We start from the raw sequence: 20,851 nt of genomic DNA, 5'->3' as shown, positions 1-20,851 counted from the left end.
ATCCATTCAGCTTTTTACTCAGAAACAGCTGAAAAACCTAGTTCAGACCGATCCGTTAGTTTAATACTCAGAAACAGCTGTGAAAGAATTTCCAACCCAAATTGCGTGTTCTCTAAAAGCAAGATGATAACACACACTACGCATGATGTAGCACAAAGTTATAATCAATGTTTCGGGTATATACGAAAATGAAATATTAAAAAATAAAAACGGTAGTAAATTAAATGAAAACGAATGAATTCATATACCGATGGGAAAATACAGTGCTTAAAAAACAACACAATAAAGTATTGTTGTAGACCTTACCGATGGTAACGGTAGAGAGTCAACTGCTGAGGGTCTGTGTGACTTGTCAAACTCTTTTACCTCTGTTAATTAAAGCAGTCAAATTACAAAGTAGGCAATGCACTATATATATATATATATATATATATATATATATATATATATATATATATATATATATATATATATATATATATATATATATATATATGAACATAGCGACAACGGTACAAGGAACACTATGCAAAAGAAGAAATCTAGGATACATGTGTGTGTGTGTGTTTGTGTGTATGAAGGTAACCATATAATGCTATAAAATCAGCGTAATTTTAAATTAAATACTGCTTTGTCTTCAGCTAAGAAATAGTAAGATTATTACATTAGTGATAGATACTTTCAAAAACAAACACAGATAATTATTTTTAATGAACAAAATTGTTGTATTTCCTGATATTCCAATTAATACCACCTTCTTTGTTGTCATTAGTTCCGATTGAGCTTAGAAGAAATATGGAATAAACATGAAGAAGCTAACATACAAATATGGAATGTACATGAAGCGGCTAATATACAAATATAGAATATACATGAAGCAGCTAACAAGCAAATATGGAATATACATGAAATGGCTAACATACAAATATGGAATATACATGAAATGGTTAACATACAAATATTGAATATACATTAAGCGGATAACATACCGATTTTTTTATTAATGACTGAATGGTTATGCTGCTTACCGGGCACGCCGGAGATTTCAGTCTGCGGCTTCACGGTAACGCGAGTCTTTGATTTCGAGGCAGGATTCGATGCACTTGGTGTAAAACTGAATGGAATTGGAAACAGTTAACACATAATTCGAAATGAAACGAACATTATATGACTTTTTACAATCTGTACCTTCTTTCCCAACTATGATACAATTTGATAGTTGTATTCATCCAGTCTAGAAGTTATGCTAAGAAACATTTAAAACAAAATGCATCACTTATTTGATTCATAATTCATAATGTATAATTTACTTAGTTATAATGTAAAACGCATTTAATTCATTGTGTATCATGTTCTTAATTCATAATGCACCACTTAATTCTAATGTATCACTTATTTAATACATAATTTATCATTCATATATATACTCTACCACATACATGCAAAACCTAGCGCATTGTCGATGGAGGTACTTGTTTGTAAATTATGGGTACAAATAAATGATCTATAATCTTGAAATATGACCCTTTAATATTAATTTTCAATCTAGTATTTTTCTTCAAAATTTATTAAGACTTCGCAATAACACCTTACAAGATTTGACTGACTGTGTTGACAAATTGTCTGTGCAAAACAGACAGTACCAAGATGTATGGAAAGAATCAGGATGCGTTGAATAAATTCATGAGGTAGCTTCAAAATGCATTAAGAAAACCCATTTGTTTTGTATGTAATTTGAAATTACTACAACCTTCTCTTAAATCTGACAGCTCTGACACGACGAATGGTAACTCCAACAGATACCACGATGACAACACCGACAACACTCCCCACCACCACAGTCACTACTCCACTATTTGTCTCTATCCATTTAGAACTGTCTGATTTCTCGGTCTTCCCTTGATCTTCCGACACATTAATACCAGATCCATTTGCGGTATCTACATATTGCGCCACGCTCATGATGTTGAAAATGTTCCAACCTGAGCCTGAGTTGAAAAGAACACACCTACTCAAAAACATATTGACAAATAATAATGGTGCCGACTTGATTTTACCAGCAAATATTGAGTCTAGGTCATAATGTTTACTCCAGAATGTAACACTTTGTACGAAGCCAAATTCTTGCTAGACTAAAAAGTTAAGGTAATTTCTCATAATTAGGGCCTATAAAGATATCGAAACAGACCTTAACGTTTAAGGGCAATACGTTTCTTGTTAATTAAGAAATTCTTGTTAATTAAGCAGAAAAGAGATATATAAGTATAAAGAACGAAAATATACATTTCTCTCACAGCTTGGAATAGATACTGTTTTACTTTGACAAGAACCAATAACTCCTCAGTGCTGAGATAACATTTGTGTTCTTATAATAATATGGAGGAGTTTAATGTCTCAAATATTTGATAACGTTGACGTACCTAAAATTTCCAGTGTCAGATTTCCATGCGAATCTGCAAGCAAAGGAAGAAGTTCTTGAGCCGTCAACAGAACCTTTACTGTCTTTGCTCCAGACATGATGCCAGAACTGCCACCAGTGACCTTGGTTGAACTGGTGTTGGTAGTTGTGTTGTCTATGGTAACGGCGTATATATGTGCAACACAGGAACTGAAATGAAGACATTATTTATTCTAATATGAGAATAAAATGAGGTCGTTAACACAGATATTTAGAATATTTTTGAGATATCAATTTCTTCTGGATTGATACTATCATTTGAGATGATATCAATTTCATCTGGATTAATACTATCATTTGAAATGATATCAACTGCATCTGGATTATTACTCTCATTTGAAATTATATCAATTTCATCTGGATTAATACTATCATTTGGAATGATATCAATTTCATCTGGATTAATACTATCATTTGAAATGATATCAACTGCATCTGGATTATTACTCTCATTTGAAATTATATCAATTTCATCTGGATTAATACTATCATTTGAAATGATATCAATTTCATCTGGATTAATACTATCATTTGAGATGATATCAACTGCATTTGGATTAATACAATCATTTGAGAAATACGCAAACAACTCAAAAACAATGGAAAAGCGTTATCCGGTTTCTAGTTCTAAAATTTATTTCACAGTATGAGATCTGGAAGTATTTGCTTTTTTCGTTGCTTACATTCTTTAACAAAGTAATGAGACCAATGTGAACATAACTGCTGAAATCTTGAAAGTTGAAACTGTTTCGGTAGAGAGATGAATGACTAACAAACGTGACGGTCCAGCAGTTAAACAAAGAAATTAAGGACAATAAAATACGGATGAAGCTGACGAAAATACATAGATGATTGTGGCCGTTATGAATAAGAGAACTTTGATGATATTGTTAAAAGTTGCAAGAATGATGATTTGCAAATAATACAAATATATTAATTTCCGTAATAACACACGTTTTTTGCTGTATGCTATTAATATTATACACACTCTGAAACATAATTACACGGTGAAATGTGGCTTACTTCATGGAGAGTTCCTGGACACACCACTTCCTGGCGACTGTTGTCGGATATTTTGTTTGAAAAACTATCGTCAGTTGTGAAAGGAACTGAGATACTTTACTTTCAAAGTATGCCTTACTGATCCCCATGTAGAACGAAATGACTGCGATGTTAGGATCAAACGTTTCCAGTTCGACAGATACAGGGATGATCGCGTGTAAAGACGGTATGCCTCTATCCCGTGCGCCCACAACGAAAATGTACACGTTCCCAATTTTGGGGATATCTGTCATCTTGATTTCCCCTGCAATATATCGGCACACACATAAATTATTTCTGCTATATGTTTGAATCTTGCTCATAGAGAAAAAGTAAATTACTATGAACATAATATACAAAAGATCATATTAGAATCCAGTAGGTACATGTATCTAACATGTGCACACGTACTCTGTTTTGCTTCATTTTTCATGTAGGATATATGACAGAAGTAAAAGATAAATTATTTCTGTACGATTCTTCCATTATGTATAGGGAAGATCACTTTCATAAAATAAAACGCAAATTTAAAAGCTGTAAAGGAGAACTTAATGACATAGACACCAGATATCAAGCCAAGCACAATTCTGATCGTAGTGTTCTTGCAAAGAGGACTTTTCTGTTATACATATAAACATAACATAGATGTTTGCTACTAAAATAGTACTTAATATTTTCTGCAAACCCAATCTTGACGATTCATACGTTAGACTACCAAAAGACTAAACCTAGCTTAGATTGCAAACATAAAAAATATAACATAGTACAGCGTAGATCATGTAAACTTTCAAAATGGTTCAGAGAATAGGAAAAGCACGTATAAAGGTCATAGAAGGATAAAAGAGATAAGATGGAGGTCCTCATAAACTTCTATCAAAATAATTGGACTACGAAATTAACACTTTACTGTGTTTCTGATCTGAACACGTTTTATCTCGAAATTACCTGTGATTGAATCCAAGTTGAATAAATCGGGGTAGTTATTCTGTACAAAATAATATTCGACACCTGCATTCACTCCGGAGTCAGCATCCGTAGCAGAGACTGTTGCTACCGTTAACTGGCAATCGTCGCTGTATGCGATCTCGGACACGATTTTGGTGGAAACAAAGATTGGATGGTTGTTATTCACATCAGAGATGTTGATAGTAACAGTGGCTGATGAAGACAATGGAGGTGTTCCCGCATCAGTGGCTATAAGGCTAAACGTAACGCTCGTGATAACATCCGTCTGAATGAGCTGTTTCAAAAAGATGGTGGACGTGGATGAATTCACACCGAAGTACTGGTATGCCAGAAGGCCCATGGTGGTTAAGTTATTGATCATCAATGTAATCTGTGAGTTGACCTCACTGTCAGCATCTGTTACAAGAACTGACAACACGCTTGTACCGATATCAAGGTTATCTAAAGCCGATACCGAGTAGGAATTGGAAGCAAAGACTGGAGCATGGTCGTTCATATCTGCAATTGATATGGTCATATTCGCATACGCTGACAATGCTGGAATTCCTTTGTCAACCGCTCTGAGAAGAATATTATATGAAGACATAGCCTCACGATCTATTGCACCTGACGTTGTAACAACACCTGATAACGAATCTATGATGAAATTCGACGGGTTTCCACTCCAAAAGGTTACAATAGAAATAGAGAAAGTACCATTGGTACCAAGATCGCTGTCCGTCACTAGTACCCTGTTAACAGTGGAATGAACAGGTACATTCTCAAGGACACTAAAGAACAATGATGTAGAACTAAATGATGGAATATTATCGTTCACATCAAGAACAGTAATAGTCGCTGTAAGAGTCGAACTTCTAACAGGTAATCCTCCGTCTTCAACTTGAACTACCAACAAGTATTCATCGACAGTTTCTCTGTCCAAGCCACGTTTAATTTGTATCAAGCCAGTTGTTGAGTCGATTTTAAAACAATCATTCAAGTTTCCAGAAGAAATGCTGTATATCACATGTCCATTTGTACCTGCATCCAAGTCAGTAGCATTAATGGTAATTATTTCAGTATTGATTACTGAATCTTCACGAACATATGCATGATAGTTTCCCACGATGACAGGGTCATTGTCATTCTCGTCGTTGACAAGGACTGTAACAGTTGCTGTACCCGTGAGGTGTGGAGAACCCTGATCTATCGCCATCACCGTCAGTTTGTGACTGGAATATCAATACAAGTGTTATGCAGAAGTTCGTGATGACCTCTTCCTGCATCTAACTTGTAAATTTTTATCATAAAAAGTTAATGCAAAGCTTGTACGATTGTTAACACCGCTGCTGGAAGAGTGATACATGTTGTTGTTGTTGTTGTTGTTGTTGTTGTGGGGTTTAACGCCACTTTTCAGCACACGATAGGCTATGTATGGCGGCCAGTATTAATGGTGGAGGAAGAACCCGGGAAACCCCCGGGAAGAACCACCGACCCACGAGAAGCTACTGGCAAGTTTACTCACATACCCACATTGGCCGAATCCTGGACTCGAACCCACGCAGACAGAGGTGAGATGGCAGTGATCCGTAACGGAGAGCGCTTTAGACCACTCGGCCACTCGGGGCCCCAGAGTGATACATGTTTCACCGTGCAAACATTGTGTGAGACCAGTAGACTGAATATATTAATGAAAATATATGATTTGATAGTCCTCACTATTTTTTATTTATTATATTAATTAAAATACATGATGTGACTGTCCCCATAATTGAATATTCGTTATATTAGTTAAACACGATGATGTGACGGTCTCTAATGCTGCTTTTATATTAATACATTAGTTAAACACGATGACTTGACTGTCCCCACTATTGTGTATTCATTATATTAGTTAAACACGATGATGTGACGGTCTCCAATGCTGCTTTATGTTAATACATTAGTTAAACACGATGATTTGACGGTCCCCAACTGCTGCTTATTTAATATAGTAGTTAAACACGATGTGACGGTCCCCACTGTTGCTTATTTAATATAGTAGTTAAACACGATGTGACGGTCCCCACTGCTGCTTTATATTAATATATTAGTTAAACACGATGATTTGACGGTCCCCACTGCTGCTTATTTAATATAGTAGCTAAACACGATGTGACGGTCCCCACTGCTGCTTATTCAATATATTAGTGAAAACGTACAACGTGCTATGCTTACATCAAACAAACAAATTGATTTAACATGTTGCATTATCTAAATTCTCCATGATAAAATAATATTTCTTTTCTACAACTCATCACCATCACTACAGTGCACGAAAAAGCTACACAGTGTAATTCATTTTATAATGTCTTCATCAATCAATTTGTCTTACTGTATGTACTCTCTCATAAGTCAGGTCAAACTGCAAACAAAACAGATCCCAAGCTGCTGTAGCATAATGCAACGGCATATCTGGATATATGAAGCTTGTTTCACTTGGACCCGACTTAAAAGCGTGTATATAGGGTAAACAGAGCTTGGCTTCGGTGCATTAGTTCATGAAAACAATATGCAGTTGAATTATCTGTTGCAGCGTGCAAAGGATTATAAGTGCATATTTGCGTTTGTAAGGTTATACAACAGAGAGCAAGTACATATTTGCTTTCGTAAGGTTATACAACAGAGAGCAAGTACATAGTTGCTTTCGTAATGTGTGCAACCCGAGAGTAAGTATTTAATGGTTATACAAGAGGTTGACCATTGGCTGTTATAGTGCAAGTACCTGAGATTCGATTCTCTATCAAGAGTTGCCCTCGTTGAGATTAAACCAGTGTTTGCGTCCATCGTGAAGTAGGCTGATTCAAGAAAATATACTAATATATTGTTGTTATTTAAGCTGGAGTCAGCATCTGTGGCAACAACCCGTGTGACGCTTGTACCAATCAGAACTGCTTCGGATACACTGCCAATTATATCTGATGATTGGAAAGATGGTGGATTGTCATTAACATCTAAGATCCATATCGTCATCTGACACGTAGAAGACAGCGGAATCGTCCCGTTATCTGATGCCTTAATCTTGAAGGAATATAACCTTTTGGATTCATAATCCAAGCTTGGCATGTTGACTGATATAGCGCCGGTCGAATGGTCTATATCAAATGGTAATGTTCCACCTGTCGATAAAACGGAATAGGTTAGCTGTTGGTTTAGTCCGGAGTCCGCATCGGTTGCAATAACCCTTGTTGCGAAAGTGTATCCAGCAGCCTCGTTTTCGTAAACGGAGAAATTGTACTCATTACTTGAAAATACTGGTGCATTATCATTTACATCGATCAGGTCCATAACAAACCAGGTGTAATTTACATTTGTGTTGTTGATACCATCTCCTAAGTCTTGCACTTGGATAGTTACATTGTAGCTCCGAGGCGATGTGTCAAAATCCAGAGGTGAAGATAGTGTCAGTGCTCCAGTGTCTTCGTCTATTGAAAGTACATTATCTGTATTGCCCGATATTATGCTGTACTTCAAAATTCCATATTGCCCGGTGTCTTTGTCTGACGCGTTGATGACACACAAAGTTGAGCCTACCAGTGTGTCTTCACTAACTGCCAAAATCTGCTTACCATTGATAAAATGTGGAGAATATTCGTTCACAGGGAGAACATTAACGGTTAGATATGAAAATGAAACAAGGGTAGGCGATCCTTGGTCAGAGGCTTGAATCTTTAGTAGATATTGTGATTTTTCTACATAATCGATGTCACTTGCTAGGACAACTAAGTCGTTTGCCATAGTGAAAACACTATTTGTATTTCCATTTACAATGCTAAATTGGAGACCCTGTGTACCAGACATACCCTCATCTTTATCTGTTGCATTTACTTGTATGACGGTTGATCCTGTTCCAACAGTTTCTAGTACCGACACGCTGTATGCTGCATGAGAGAAAACTGGATTGTTGTCGTTCACATCTAAAATTGTTACCGTCGTTGTAACTGTGACACTAAGCCGAGTGGTGCCTGAATCTGAAACCGTTATGACAAGAAAATACAACGATATTGTTTCACGATCTAAATTATTTTCAGTTCTGATAATGCCATTTGATGAGTCTATTTTGAACTCAGAATTATTATTTCCAGAAGATATGGTGAATACTAGTTCTGCATTTTCGTCAATATCGCTGTCTGTTGCTGTAATGATTAAAACTATATTACCAACTGCCAAATCTTCAGCGATGGATGTATCGTAAGTTCCGCTTATCACAGGGGCATTGTCGTTGGCGTCCTCCAGCAGTATGATCATATTTACTGTCCCGGTAAGTTGTGGAGACCCCTGATCTATGGCTAGGATTGTCAGATTGTGTCTAAAATAGAGAGGTCATTATACAGTTATTTAAGAATTGAGAGTATAGTTCCATTTATATATGTCAGCTTTTAATTTTCGTCATTACAGATCGATGGGTGGATGTAAAGTCATTCTAACAGAGATTGCGCGTATCACAAGAAAGGTATATGCATGAAATAATATCAGTAACTAATTCAATCTATATTTTCATAACAATAAACAGAAAACAGAATATGATTATTTACACATATGATATTTATATAAAATAATCAATTATCATTTACCGTCTTTCACATTATAGATAAATAACATGTTTATGTTATCTTGATGATATCATTATTGGTTATTGACCATTTTTATGTTAATTTTAGAAAATACAGACCCCGCTTAATATGCAACACAAAATCTTCAGAATTCTTTTTGGTAGAAATCATTGCTGTCTTTTTTTAGAAAAAGTTTCTCGTAATTCCTAAGATTTTTAATTTTCCGCATTTATTTACTTCACCCAGTATATTTGCGTATAACAATAAAATGTGGATGCTTCTTTTATGCCTTATTCAATCAAACGAACTCTCCTGATCAACTAATTTAACTATGAAAGCATTCATTTCTAAAACAATTTATTGTAATAACATTTTTCTTGGCAGAAAACAACCAGACCCTGACTAAGTTAGCTGACTACAGCCTCAAACCCATTTGCAGAATCAAAACCTATGACTGCAATTTGAATGGGACCCCCTTCTCCCCCCAAGCATCCACACATTAAAACACACACACACACACACACACACAATAAAGGACCCAGAAAAACTTAGAGCCCCACAAGAACAACTTCTTCTCCAGGACAGTCAGTAATTAGAATGCTCTCTTTCCGAAGTAGTACATGTTGCTACTTCAGACGAGTTCTTAGACCATGTACAGCGCGCCATTACCACAGCAAGACAACCGGTGTTTTATGTTACTAACTGTAAATATAATGCTCTTGTGTAGCTTTGAATCTAAGACATCCAGACGATTATGCCACGTCTGCACGTTACTGCAAATTCGGTCCCGTGGAGCATGAATTTAGAATTTCTTTTTCACAATAGGTACGATTTTCTTAACAGCTTTTTGTCTCCGTAGACCATATGATTTTGGTGAGGTTCCCTGAGGATTTCTTTTCTTTCAATATTTCTACCATGACGAAGCTCCTTTTTATGGAAGGACATCTACAATCTCTTTTGCAAGAACGTTTACAATCTTCTTTGGTGAACAAACTAGTTTACTAGTAAACTCTTTGCCATTACAGGCCAGGTAAGGGACTGACCTAACTATCTGCGACATTACAGGCCAAGAAAGGAACAGACCAACATATCTGTCTCATTACAGGCCAGGTAAGGAACATACCAAACTATCTGCCTCAGTACAGGCTAGCCAAGGGACAAAGCAATCTATCTTCTGCAGACAATATACCATATTGCTATTTATAGCAAGGAGGAACATATATTTTGGTATATTCCGTGCATGGTCATAAAATAAATGTTTCATTTACCTAAATTTATCAGAGAAATTCCCTTGTTAAGGCAAAGTTAGTGACTGTCGTCATTTTTAAAACACATTTATTTCACCATATTGCATGGAATTAGGAAAATCCACTTTGTGAATATTTCTAAATACCATTTTGAGGTTAACTATATTACGTCATCACCTATTCTTAAACTTCAAACTGTTCAAGGTCTTTTGCATATAGTTACGTAGTAATACATTTTCATTAAGCAATCACATGTCTTGAAAGGTCATTGTAATTTTGGCACGTTCATTAGAGTATTTTGATGTAGATTTAGGCTAATCAGTCCATCACTTTTATTTATATCCAGATAATAGTTCATAGTGATGCAACTATAAATCGGTATACCGGTATATTGCGCTTTGCTGTTTGCTGATCTGGCAATACATACAGCAATACGATTTTCCGTACCGCGATTTTTTCACGGTCTTGCCTTCATCTGTATATTCCTCAAAATTTTTCCATTTTATTTCAAAATCCACATTTTCTTTTTCTGCTAGATATACGCTTACCACGAGATTGTAAAAGAATGTAGAAGCAGAGGTTGATTTGTTCATGAATGAATCCCTAATAATATTGGATGATGATTCTTTGAAATGGTTTTAACTTCAGCAGTACAAGTTTCCATTCCTTGCACAAGTTGCCAGGAAAAGGTTATGCATTCATTCAACTTCCGTGCCATCGGAGAGTGTCTTTAGTACAGCAGGAGATATTGTTACCGCACAGAAGGTTGCTCTGAGTTTAGACGTTGATGATATGTTAATTTACCTCATGAAAAATGTGCAGTGATTTATTTAGTATCTTGCTAAAAAATGAGAAAGATAGTTCAAATGTGCTGAGACATTTTAAATAATGCTCCTGTGAAGTTTAAACTAAAATACAGACTAAAACGGCAGTGAGATTTTTATTTGCCGATAATTTTATTGCCTTCAGTTTTTTGTAGGCTTGTTTCATTTTTATGTTAATTTTTATATGTTCAATTTACTAGATTACCATTTGAAGTCTTGCAAGGTAGAAAATGCTAAAGTGATTTTTTAAATTATTATCATTAAGTGTTACTTTATTGCAATACGTATTATAATATGAGTTTGCTATATCGCAATATATCGCAGGAGGTTTTGGGAGTATCCTTGCATCCCTAATAGTTCGCATATGCTTCAACTACTAAATTATTTTAAAAATGAAATTTGTAAAGCGTCAATTCAGTGCCTATTGTAAGGAATTAAAAGGCATGGATATTGGCCAGTTATAAAAATATTGCACATATCAAAATATTTTACTCACATAGCCATCGATTCCCTGTCTAATAATGCAACTGTACTGATGATTCCAGATGATGGGTCTACAGAGAAGTATGAAGAAGTCAAGGCGTAGATTATCACATTGTTACCATTAACTTCTGAATCTGCATCTGTCGCAATGACAACAGTAACGCTCGTCCCTATAGCTGAGGATTCAGATATACGTATGGAGCAATCTGTAATATGGAACAACGGAGTGTTATCGTTGACATCGTTTATCTGTATCTTCACGAGGCTGTTGGATGAAGATGCTGGAGACCCTCTGTCAGTAGCCCTCACAACCACTGAGTATATCGTTTTCGTTTCATAATCAAACGTAGATGTTGTTGACAATACACCAGTGGAAGCATCTATGCTGAAGTGGAATAATCCATCACCCCCTACCATGGAATAAACTACCTGGGCGTTTAATCCCGAATCAATGTCAGAAGTATTTATTCCCACGGAAAATAAATATCCGATCACAGCATCTTCGTTAATAGATGCAATGTAAGTATTTGTCCGCGAACCATTGAACATGAATATTGGAGAATTGTCATTAACATCTAGCAGAGCAATGGTAATCCATGTATTGTCTGTGAACGTGTTGTTGGCATAATCTCCCAAATCCTGCACGCCAACAGTTAGATTATAAATCCGTGGCAAAGAATCGTAGTCCAGCGGTGAATCTACCATTAAGTCACCAGAAGTTTCATCTATAGTAAATTGTCCATGTGTGTTACCGCTGATTAGCCAGAATTTCACTTTCCCATACTGACCTGTGTCCTCATCTGTGGCAGAAAATGTAAAAATAGTCGTTCCAACAGAAGTATTTTCATATATCACTATCGAGATTTCACGAACATTAAAATTTGGTCTGTATTCATTAACGGCGACGACAGAGATAGTCACATATGCATATGAAATCAAAGGAATACGTCCCTGATCGGTAGCTTTTATTTTAAGAAGGTATTCGGATGACGTCATATAATCAATGTCCTTGGAAAGAACAATGTTATTTCTAGCCATGATAAAAGTGTCATTACTGTTCCCACCAACAATACTGTATATCAGACCTGCTGTTCCCGCGATGCCAAGGTCCTCATCTGTCGCATGGACCTGAAGTACAGTAATCCCAATTGGCTCGTTCTCCATGACAGATGTTTCACAAACACTTTGGCTGAAAACTGGAGGATTGTCATTCACGTCCAGGATTATGACCGTAGCGTTTATCGAAGCAGTCCTGGGGGCATCTCCGTTATCACATACTGTAATTTCTAACAAATACGCATCAATGGTTTCGCGGTCCAATGCATTTCTCACCCGAATAGAACCAGTTGTTAGGTCGATTTTGAAATAAAAATCATTTATCCCGGACTTAAAAGCAAATGTCAATGCACTGTTTTTGCCTATATCATTGTCAGTTGCTAATATTTTGAAAACTTCTGTATTAACGTCTATATTTTCGTAGATTGTTGTGTTGTAAGTTCCGCTTATGACGGGGTTATTGTCATTAATATCCTCAATCTGAACTGTGATTGTTGCTGTTCCAGTCAGCTGTGGAGCTCCTTGATCAATGGCATAAACTTTTAGTATATAGCTGCAACGACAAGAAAGATCTTTGTCGCGATCTGGTATAAATATCTTTCTTTTAACAAAAACTTGTATTACAATATATGTGGCATATATTCTTTAATTTTGAATTGCTACATAACGTTATCAATACTCAATGAGCATAATTTCATATGTCCGGTTGATGACCGATGTACTCAAAATGGCAGATAACGAACTGTAAAAATGCTTTGAAATAATCACATATTATTTGGAACTGATTCATTTTACCAGTGTTATATATCAAAATAATGTATGGAATATAATTATATCTTAGTTGCTCTTGACTCTCTTGCAGAAACATGCTTTCTAAAACGTGTTTGAATACCTGTGTGGTGCATTAATAAATATAGACAAAATTATAAAACATATACAACTTTCGTTTTGTTGCAATACAGAAACTTTACTAAAAAGCATTTTCAATGGACCAGAGTTGAAATGGGGGTATTTTTTAGTGCATTTAGTATTATATTTCGCATGCATTAAGAACTGGATCGTTACGTACTGAACACACATATATACATGAGCGATTACTATAAGACTGGTAAGCAACTGAAAAATTAAATAAAATAAAAGATACCTTGGCGTCATCTCTCTATCCAATGTATAATTACATGTTATTACTCCAGATGTAGAGTTGATAATGAAATACAACGACTCTAGCAAGTATTTGAACACATTGTTGTTGTTGACGTTGCTGTCAGCATCACTCGCAGTAACTGTGGTTATTGTAGTGCCAATTGCAGATGATTCAGAAACACTAATGGTAAAATCTATTGCTTGGAAAACAGGGGCGTTGTCATTTACATCATTCAATATTATTTGCACACGGCATTCAGTCGATAAAGATGGAAAACCCTTATCAGATACTTTCACCAGGAGAGTCAATGCTTTCGTGATTTCATAATCAAAATTTGATGCACTGGTCGCTAGAAATCCCGTGGAGCTATTTATAGAAAACAAACCAGAACTTTTGCCATTAACGATGGAAAATGTCACTTCTGCATTGATACCTGTATCGCGGTCAGATGCCATGATCGCAGTCCTTAGGATGTAACCAGAGTCAACATCTTCATCCATGTACATGGTATAGTTGCTAGTTGGTAATCCACCGCTGATACACACGGGTGTATTATCATTCGAGTCCATCACCTGTGCAACTATCCATAACCTATTGGTAAAGTTGTTATTGGATTCTCCACCATTATCCGTCACTTCAATGGTCAAATTATATAACTTTGGATCATTTTCGAAATCTAACTGTGATGATACTAATAAGTCTCCACTATCTTCGTCTACATAAAACACTGAATTCGTGTTCCCATCGACAATAGCATATTTCAGTTCACCATATTTGCTGGTATCATTGTCAGATGCCGAGAAAGTGTATATTGCTGTTCCAACGGACGCATTTTCATAGGCAAATATAGTATCTACTGTTGTATAAAAGAATGGGCTGTATTCATTTACAGCGGTAACTTTCACGTTGAGGTAGGTAAATGAACTCATCGGCTTACTTCCCTGGTCTTTGGCTTGAATTTTCAAATGATATTGTGCTGTTGTGGAATGGTCAATATCACTTTGCAAAATGACGTAATTACCTGACATATTAAACTTCCCCTCGCTATTTCCACCAACAATATTGTAGTAAAGACCTGGCGTTCCGGATAAACCATCGTCGATGTCTGTTGCTGACAGGTGAATTACGGTAGTACCAATAACTGTATCTTCTAGCAGTGTCGTGCTGTAGATGCTTGGATTAAATACCGGGTAGTTATCGTTAATATCAGTAACATGGATAGTAACCACTGTGCTGGAGGACCGTTCATCTGGTGACCCCGATGTGCAATCGCTGGCCACAACGATCAATATATGGGTTGCTATCGCTTCTCGATCTAGCGCACCGGCGACCCTGATAGTTCCATCACCAGAATCTACCAAAAATGGGGACTGAATATCTCCTGAGGCGATGGAATACCTGACAGTACCGTGATTGAGTCCCAAGTCTTCATCTGTGGCAGTAACCCGTATCACATCGCTACCTAAGCTTGCATTTTCCGCCACATAAACGGTATAATTCCTGGAGAAAACAGGGTTATTATCGTTGATTGGATTTATCCATATTGATATTTCAATCGTCGATGTCAATGGCGGGGAGCCTTGATCATCTACACTAACAGTCAAAAGGTAGCTGGTCGTGTTTTCATAGTCAAGAGTATTCGATACTGTTACTTCTCCAGTTGAGTTGTCAATTGAAAACATACCGTTGGCACCAAAAGATATAACGAACAGGAGATTTTGGGATGAGCTGTCATTATCATAACAAGACGGTGAGGCAATTATTGTGGACATGGCTGCATTTTCATCAACAGATACTATGTAAACTCCTTTGTCGCAAACGGGATAATTGTCATTGAAATCGCTCACTGTAACTATTAATGAAGCTGTTCCTGTCAAAGAAGCAAAATTCTTTCCGTCTGTTACCTCTATTGTTAAATTGTAAGACGATGTTTTTTCTCGATCCAAATAGTTTTGAAGCTGAATGATTCCTGTAGTTTCAGATATCCAAAATTTATTCTCAGAGTTACCAGATGTGATGAAATAATACAATATAACAGTGGATATATCTGCATCTGTTGCATTTACTTCATAAACTTTCACTGCTATGTCTGTATTTTCGCTAATATCAACAAGAAGACTCCCTGTTGATAATATATCTGGGGCTCTGTTATTGATATCCTCAACTGTGATCGTGACATTCACATATACGTCACTTTTATTGTCGGAAACCTGAATATAAAGTTGGTGAATATATTGCGTATCTTTATATAATTCGCCCACTGTCATAACTTCTACTCCGTTACTGAGGACATTTAAATAGAAAAGCCCTCTTTCATTCCCGGATAACATGTTGTAGGTAAGGTTGTTTCCATCTGCGTCTGAGCAAGAAATGTTGCCAACCACCGTTCCTGTTGTTACGTTTTCCAGAACGGTGTACTCGTACACACTGAAATCACAAACAGGACTGCTGTCTTTGATACTTGTAATAAACACCGAAACCACAACAGATGCTGAGTGCGGGGTTGGATCTGCGTCGAAGGCCATAATTTGCAAGTACACAACCGAATATGTTTTCGAGTCTAGCGTCTTTCGAGTCGTTATCACACCTGTCCTGCAATCAATCTGAAACCAGTTCAGCCAATCCCAGTGGGGTTTGCTAAAGATTATGACACCTAAAGAATAATGAAAAGAATAGCTTAGGTGTACGTATCAAAAGCTTATGCTTTCAAATTGGCCAAAACCAATATTCATTGAACTTTTCGTGATTAACCATGACAATTAGTGTTTTCAATATGTTCACCTATGTTGTAGTATATATGGAGGATAAATATATATTTTTGTATTTACAAATAGTTTACTTGTCTCACTATATATAAAAACATCAACTTATAAATGTCAAATCGTCAGTCGAATGCGACATGAGGCGTACCGTCCTAGACTGAACGTTACACAAAATGTTCATTGTTGGTGGAATGTAAAATTCACAAATTGGTATTTATAACAGGTGTAGTTTTAGTTGATATTTGATCATACCAATACGTAATTATTATTGTACATTTGATTGGATCACTTGATCTTCTTAATATCTTAAAGATGACTTTATCTCCTCGATATCTGAAGTAGGACTTAAAAGCGCCTCTCCATGATATACAACCCGGGCTTAAACAATTGCAGAAATAAGAACACTAAACTCACCGGTCTAATCCGAAGTACGTTTGAGCAAATAAATAAGCAAACGTATTTAACGTTTTGACGCTAAAATACTTTTCTAAAATCATCGTGATATTTTTAGCTCTTGTCAATATAATTTAAACTATTGGTTCTAAACAAAAGCCATGTTAAAGATGGAAGCGACAAGATAGTAACGAAAAGGCAGTTAATAGACCACTAAACACCATGTGCGGGAGCGAAAACCTATTTGACTCACTTTGTACACTAGTACAACGCTTTCTTTTATCTGTTTATTTACTATTTTCACAAAACTCTTCACAATCTGATTTTTGTTTTTTAGCTTCGCAACAAACGCAGTTTCAATTAAATGCCTGACCACCCAGCCCACAGACGCATATGTGGCTTGTGTGAGATTGTGGTTATGCAGAAAAATATCTTCATTTAGTACTACAGCTTGAATTTCTTACAAAATGAAGGCGCAAAGGGGACCCTTAAGCGAAAAGAGACTTTTGACGATGGAGGAAGTACTTTATGGAATAAAGAGACACTTCTTTTGCGATACATGATTTGATGCTATCTTTCTGTCCGTAGAAACAGACCAAATCTCTTTTATATATGTTTATCTTACACTAAATAAAAGAACAATACGTGGAATAAATATACAAAATAGCACGATACTGGCCAAGAGTTTGTCTATCTAAAACTAGACAATAAGATAAGTGTGTGTGTGTGTGTGTGTGTGTGTGTGTGATTTGGAATTTTAACGTAGCCTCAACAATTTTTCAGTCATATCGCTACGATGTCTGCAGTGTGACAGTTTATAGCAGAGGTGGGCAAACTTTCCAGTGCAAGTGCCGCATACACAAATTTACACCTTGTCGCGGGCCGCATAGTTCATTAAGTAAATTAATTAATATTTGAAATAGCAAAAACAAACGGTTTTTCTAAATAACATCTAATTAATTTTCAGTTGTTAGTATGTTGTTAATATTTGAAAACTTAAACTTAAACTTCAAAAGAAGCACATTTATTTGATAAAATGATTAACATATACAGAGTCAGTGCGAATGATGACTTGTTCCTAGGCCGCATGAAAACCCTTGACGGGCCACATGCGGCCCGCGGGCTATAGTTTGCCCACCCCTGGTTTAACGTGATGTCTAGCACTGGGGCATCATGCCGCAGACATATAGCATGATGTTCTACCCAGTCACATTATCCTGACACCAGGCCGACCAGTCCTAACACTAACCTCTTAATGCTGAACGCCAAGGCAAGCGAGGCAGCTGTTGGTACCATTTTTTGTAAGTCTTTGGTTTGACCCAGCCGGGGATCGAACCAACGACTTCTGCATCCGAAGTGGACGCTATAACCACTAGGCCACCAGAGCGTTCAGACAACAAGCCGATTTTCGTCTTTTAGTATGGCTGGATTCGCGAGGTAGCAGGCTAATATTCCTAATGCAATGTGATATTGGAACATATTCGAAGGAGACAAAATCTCACGCTATATGTAGGTGTTTTGGTGATCTCTAGCGAGGCAGAGGGGAAAGTTCTTGAAGGACAGATGAGAGGGACTATAAAGGGTACTGAAGGAAGAGAGTAGGGAACTGAGTGATCTCTATTTCCATCTCGTTGGTAAGTGGATACGTCCAAGGTCAAAGATAAAATATGTGGGGCCCTCATATATCAATTAGGATTGGTATCGATTGCATATTTATTCTTAAATCCAGCCCCTGTGGTTGTTGCACATTGAAGCTAGATCACCTCATTCCGATACGAATAATACTAAAAATGGCAGGTATCGTTATGATATAAGGTTATCAAAGATCATGTAATCAAACTCTATACATAAATATAGCTTATTAGATTGGGCAACAAACTCTTGTGATCAAACGCCAAATGACTTTATTAATGACAATATATTTTTTCTAGAAACCGGACTTTTAAAAAGCTATGATGACATTTGGTCATATAACCAAGTGTAATCAATTTCTCAAAAGAAATAGTTGTTGGGGTATTAACAAAGTCAACCAAGTTGACATCAGATTACAACAATTCTCACACTCACATTCAGACACAGACAAAGTTCTGACATCTGACGGATCACTGATCTGACATTTGCTAAACAGGCGTTCGAATTTTGAGCTGAATGATTTTTGCGGTCGTGGGGCCAGAGCCTGAGAATAGTTATTCATAATGTAACATGTCCAAGGTCTTGATGATACCATGTTTCTGTTGAGAAATAAAAGGCTCTAATGTAATAACTAGCAATTTTTGAGGTACGCACACCGTACGAAGGACATAGTCATACCAAAAGATCATATAACTTAAAGACCAGGTAAGCTAAACACGAAGGACAGTCTCAAACCAGAAGTCCATGTGGCTCAAAGCCATGTCAGCTAATCATGAAGGTCAAGGTCAAATCCTAAGTCCATTAAGGTCAAAGACCTAGTGAGTGAAACATGAAAGACAAGGACAAACCAGAAATCTAGAGTGCTCAATGACCAGGTGAGCTAAACACGAAGGACAGAAGTGAGTTGGGCTCAAAGACCATGAGAGCTAAACACGAAGGACTAAAGTCCATGGGGCTGAAAGACTTCAAAGTGAGCTAAAAAAAACGACAAAATGAAGCTGCACGCAATTACATCCGTACGACAAAAACAAACGTATCCACATTATATATAGACATGTATCAAATTGTATGTATGTACGTATGTATCCTAATGAAAATGTATCCTACTGAAAATAAGATTTTTGTGTAGAAGTCCGTCATAATTTGTCTTTCTATCTATTCAGATAGCTATCGATCTGTCCGTATGTATGCATAAATCCTAGAGCAAATGCATGCATACATACATACATACATACATGCATGCATTCACGCAACGCAACGCACGCACGCACGCACGCATACACACATATACATACATACATACATACATACATACATACATACATACATACGTACGTACGTACGTACGTACATACATACATACATACATACATACATACATACATACAAGCATTGTCACTATGATTAAATTTTACCTGCTTGACCCGCGTCCCTGTCCGTTGCATTAACTTTACCCACAAATGTTCCTATAGGCACGTTTTCCGATATGTTGTAAACCAAATTGCCGTGTTCAAAGGTGGGAGAATACTCATTTTTATCTGAAAAAAAGTAAGATGAATTGTAGTCCATGTGAAATTGCAAAAACATATCGAGTCAACACCAGTGATGATCTTGGAAGTAATTTTCCTAGATATCTAAAACACTGACTTCTTGAGATATAACATCCTCGTGTATTCTTCTGTGAATTTAAAGGAAACCTCTGTTGATGTTCCTACAATGATGTTGTATATACACATTCCTATAATGATGTTGTATGTACACATATAATGATGTTGCATATTCCTATGCTGATATTGTACATACACGTTCCCATACTGATGTCGAATATACACGTTACTATACTAATCTTGTATACAAAACATTCTTATTATGATCTCGTACATACACGTTCTTATAATGATGTTGTATATACGCGTTCCTATAATGATGTTGTATATACACGTTCTTACAATGATGTTGTATATACACGTTCTTATAATGATGTATATACACGTTCTTATAATGATGTTGTATGTACACGTTTTTATAATGATGTTGTATGTACAAGTTCTTACAATGATGTTGCATATACACGTTCTTATATTGATGTTGTACATACACGTTCTTATAATGATGTATATACACATTCCTATAATAATGTTTTATATGCACGTTTCTATAATAATGTTATATATACACGTTCCTATATTGATGTTGTATATGCACGTCGTTCTTATAATGATGTTGCATATACACGTTGCTATAATGATGTTGTATATACACGTTGTTATAATG

General features: G+C 36.4%; 1 protein-coding gene across 1 annotated transcript in view; it reads right to left on the bottom strand.

Annotated features, from left to right (window-relative positions):
- Positions 1 to 20,115, bottom strand: part of LOC149771379 (protocadherin Fat 4-like) — a gene marked incomplete at its 5' end in the record, with an annotated part of 34,203 nt that extends 14,088 nt beyond the window's left edge. Inside the window, 10 exons of the mRNA XM_089948520.1 lie at positions 307 to 368; positions 1,029 to 1,114; positions 1,751 to 1,988; positions 2,421 to 2,608; positions 3,482 to 3,764; positions 4,445 to 5,676; positions 7,209 to 8,792; positions 11,604 to 13,199; positions 13,791 to 16,443; positions 19,993 to 20,115. Coding sequence (XP_089804646.1) covers positions 307 to 368; positions 1,029 to 1,114; positions 1,751 to 1,988; positions 2,421 to 2,608; positions 3,482 to 3,764; positions 4,445 to 5,676; positions 7,209 to 8,792; positions 11,604 to 13,199; positions 13,791 to 16,443; positions 19,993 to 20,115 — 8,045 coding nt within the window. The remainder of the gene's footprint in view (positions 1 to 306; positions 369 to 1,028; positions 1,115 to 1,750; positions 1,989 to 2,420; positions 2,609 to 3,481; positions 3,765 to 4,444; positions 5,677 to 7,208; positions 8,793 to 11,603; positions 13,200 to 13,790; positions 16,444 to 19,992) is intronic.
- Positions 20,116 to 20,851: the final 736 nt, after the last annotated feature.

This window comes from Sinohyriopsis cumingii, unplaced genomic scaffold (genome assembly GCF_028554795.1).
Source record: "Sinohyriopsis cumingii isolate HCF-2022 unplaced genomic scaffold, ASM2855479v2 utg001887l, whole genome shotgun sequence".
In the NCBI taxonomy this organism is placed as follows: Eukaryota; Metazoa; Mollusca; class Bivalvia; order Unionida; family Unionidae; genus Sinohyriopsis; species Sinohyriopsis cumingii.
The sequence above is the reverse complement of the archived record's forward strand: the minus strand, read 5'-3'. Positions and strand labels throughout refer to the sequence as shown.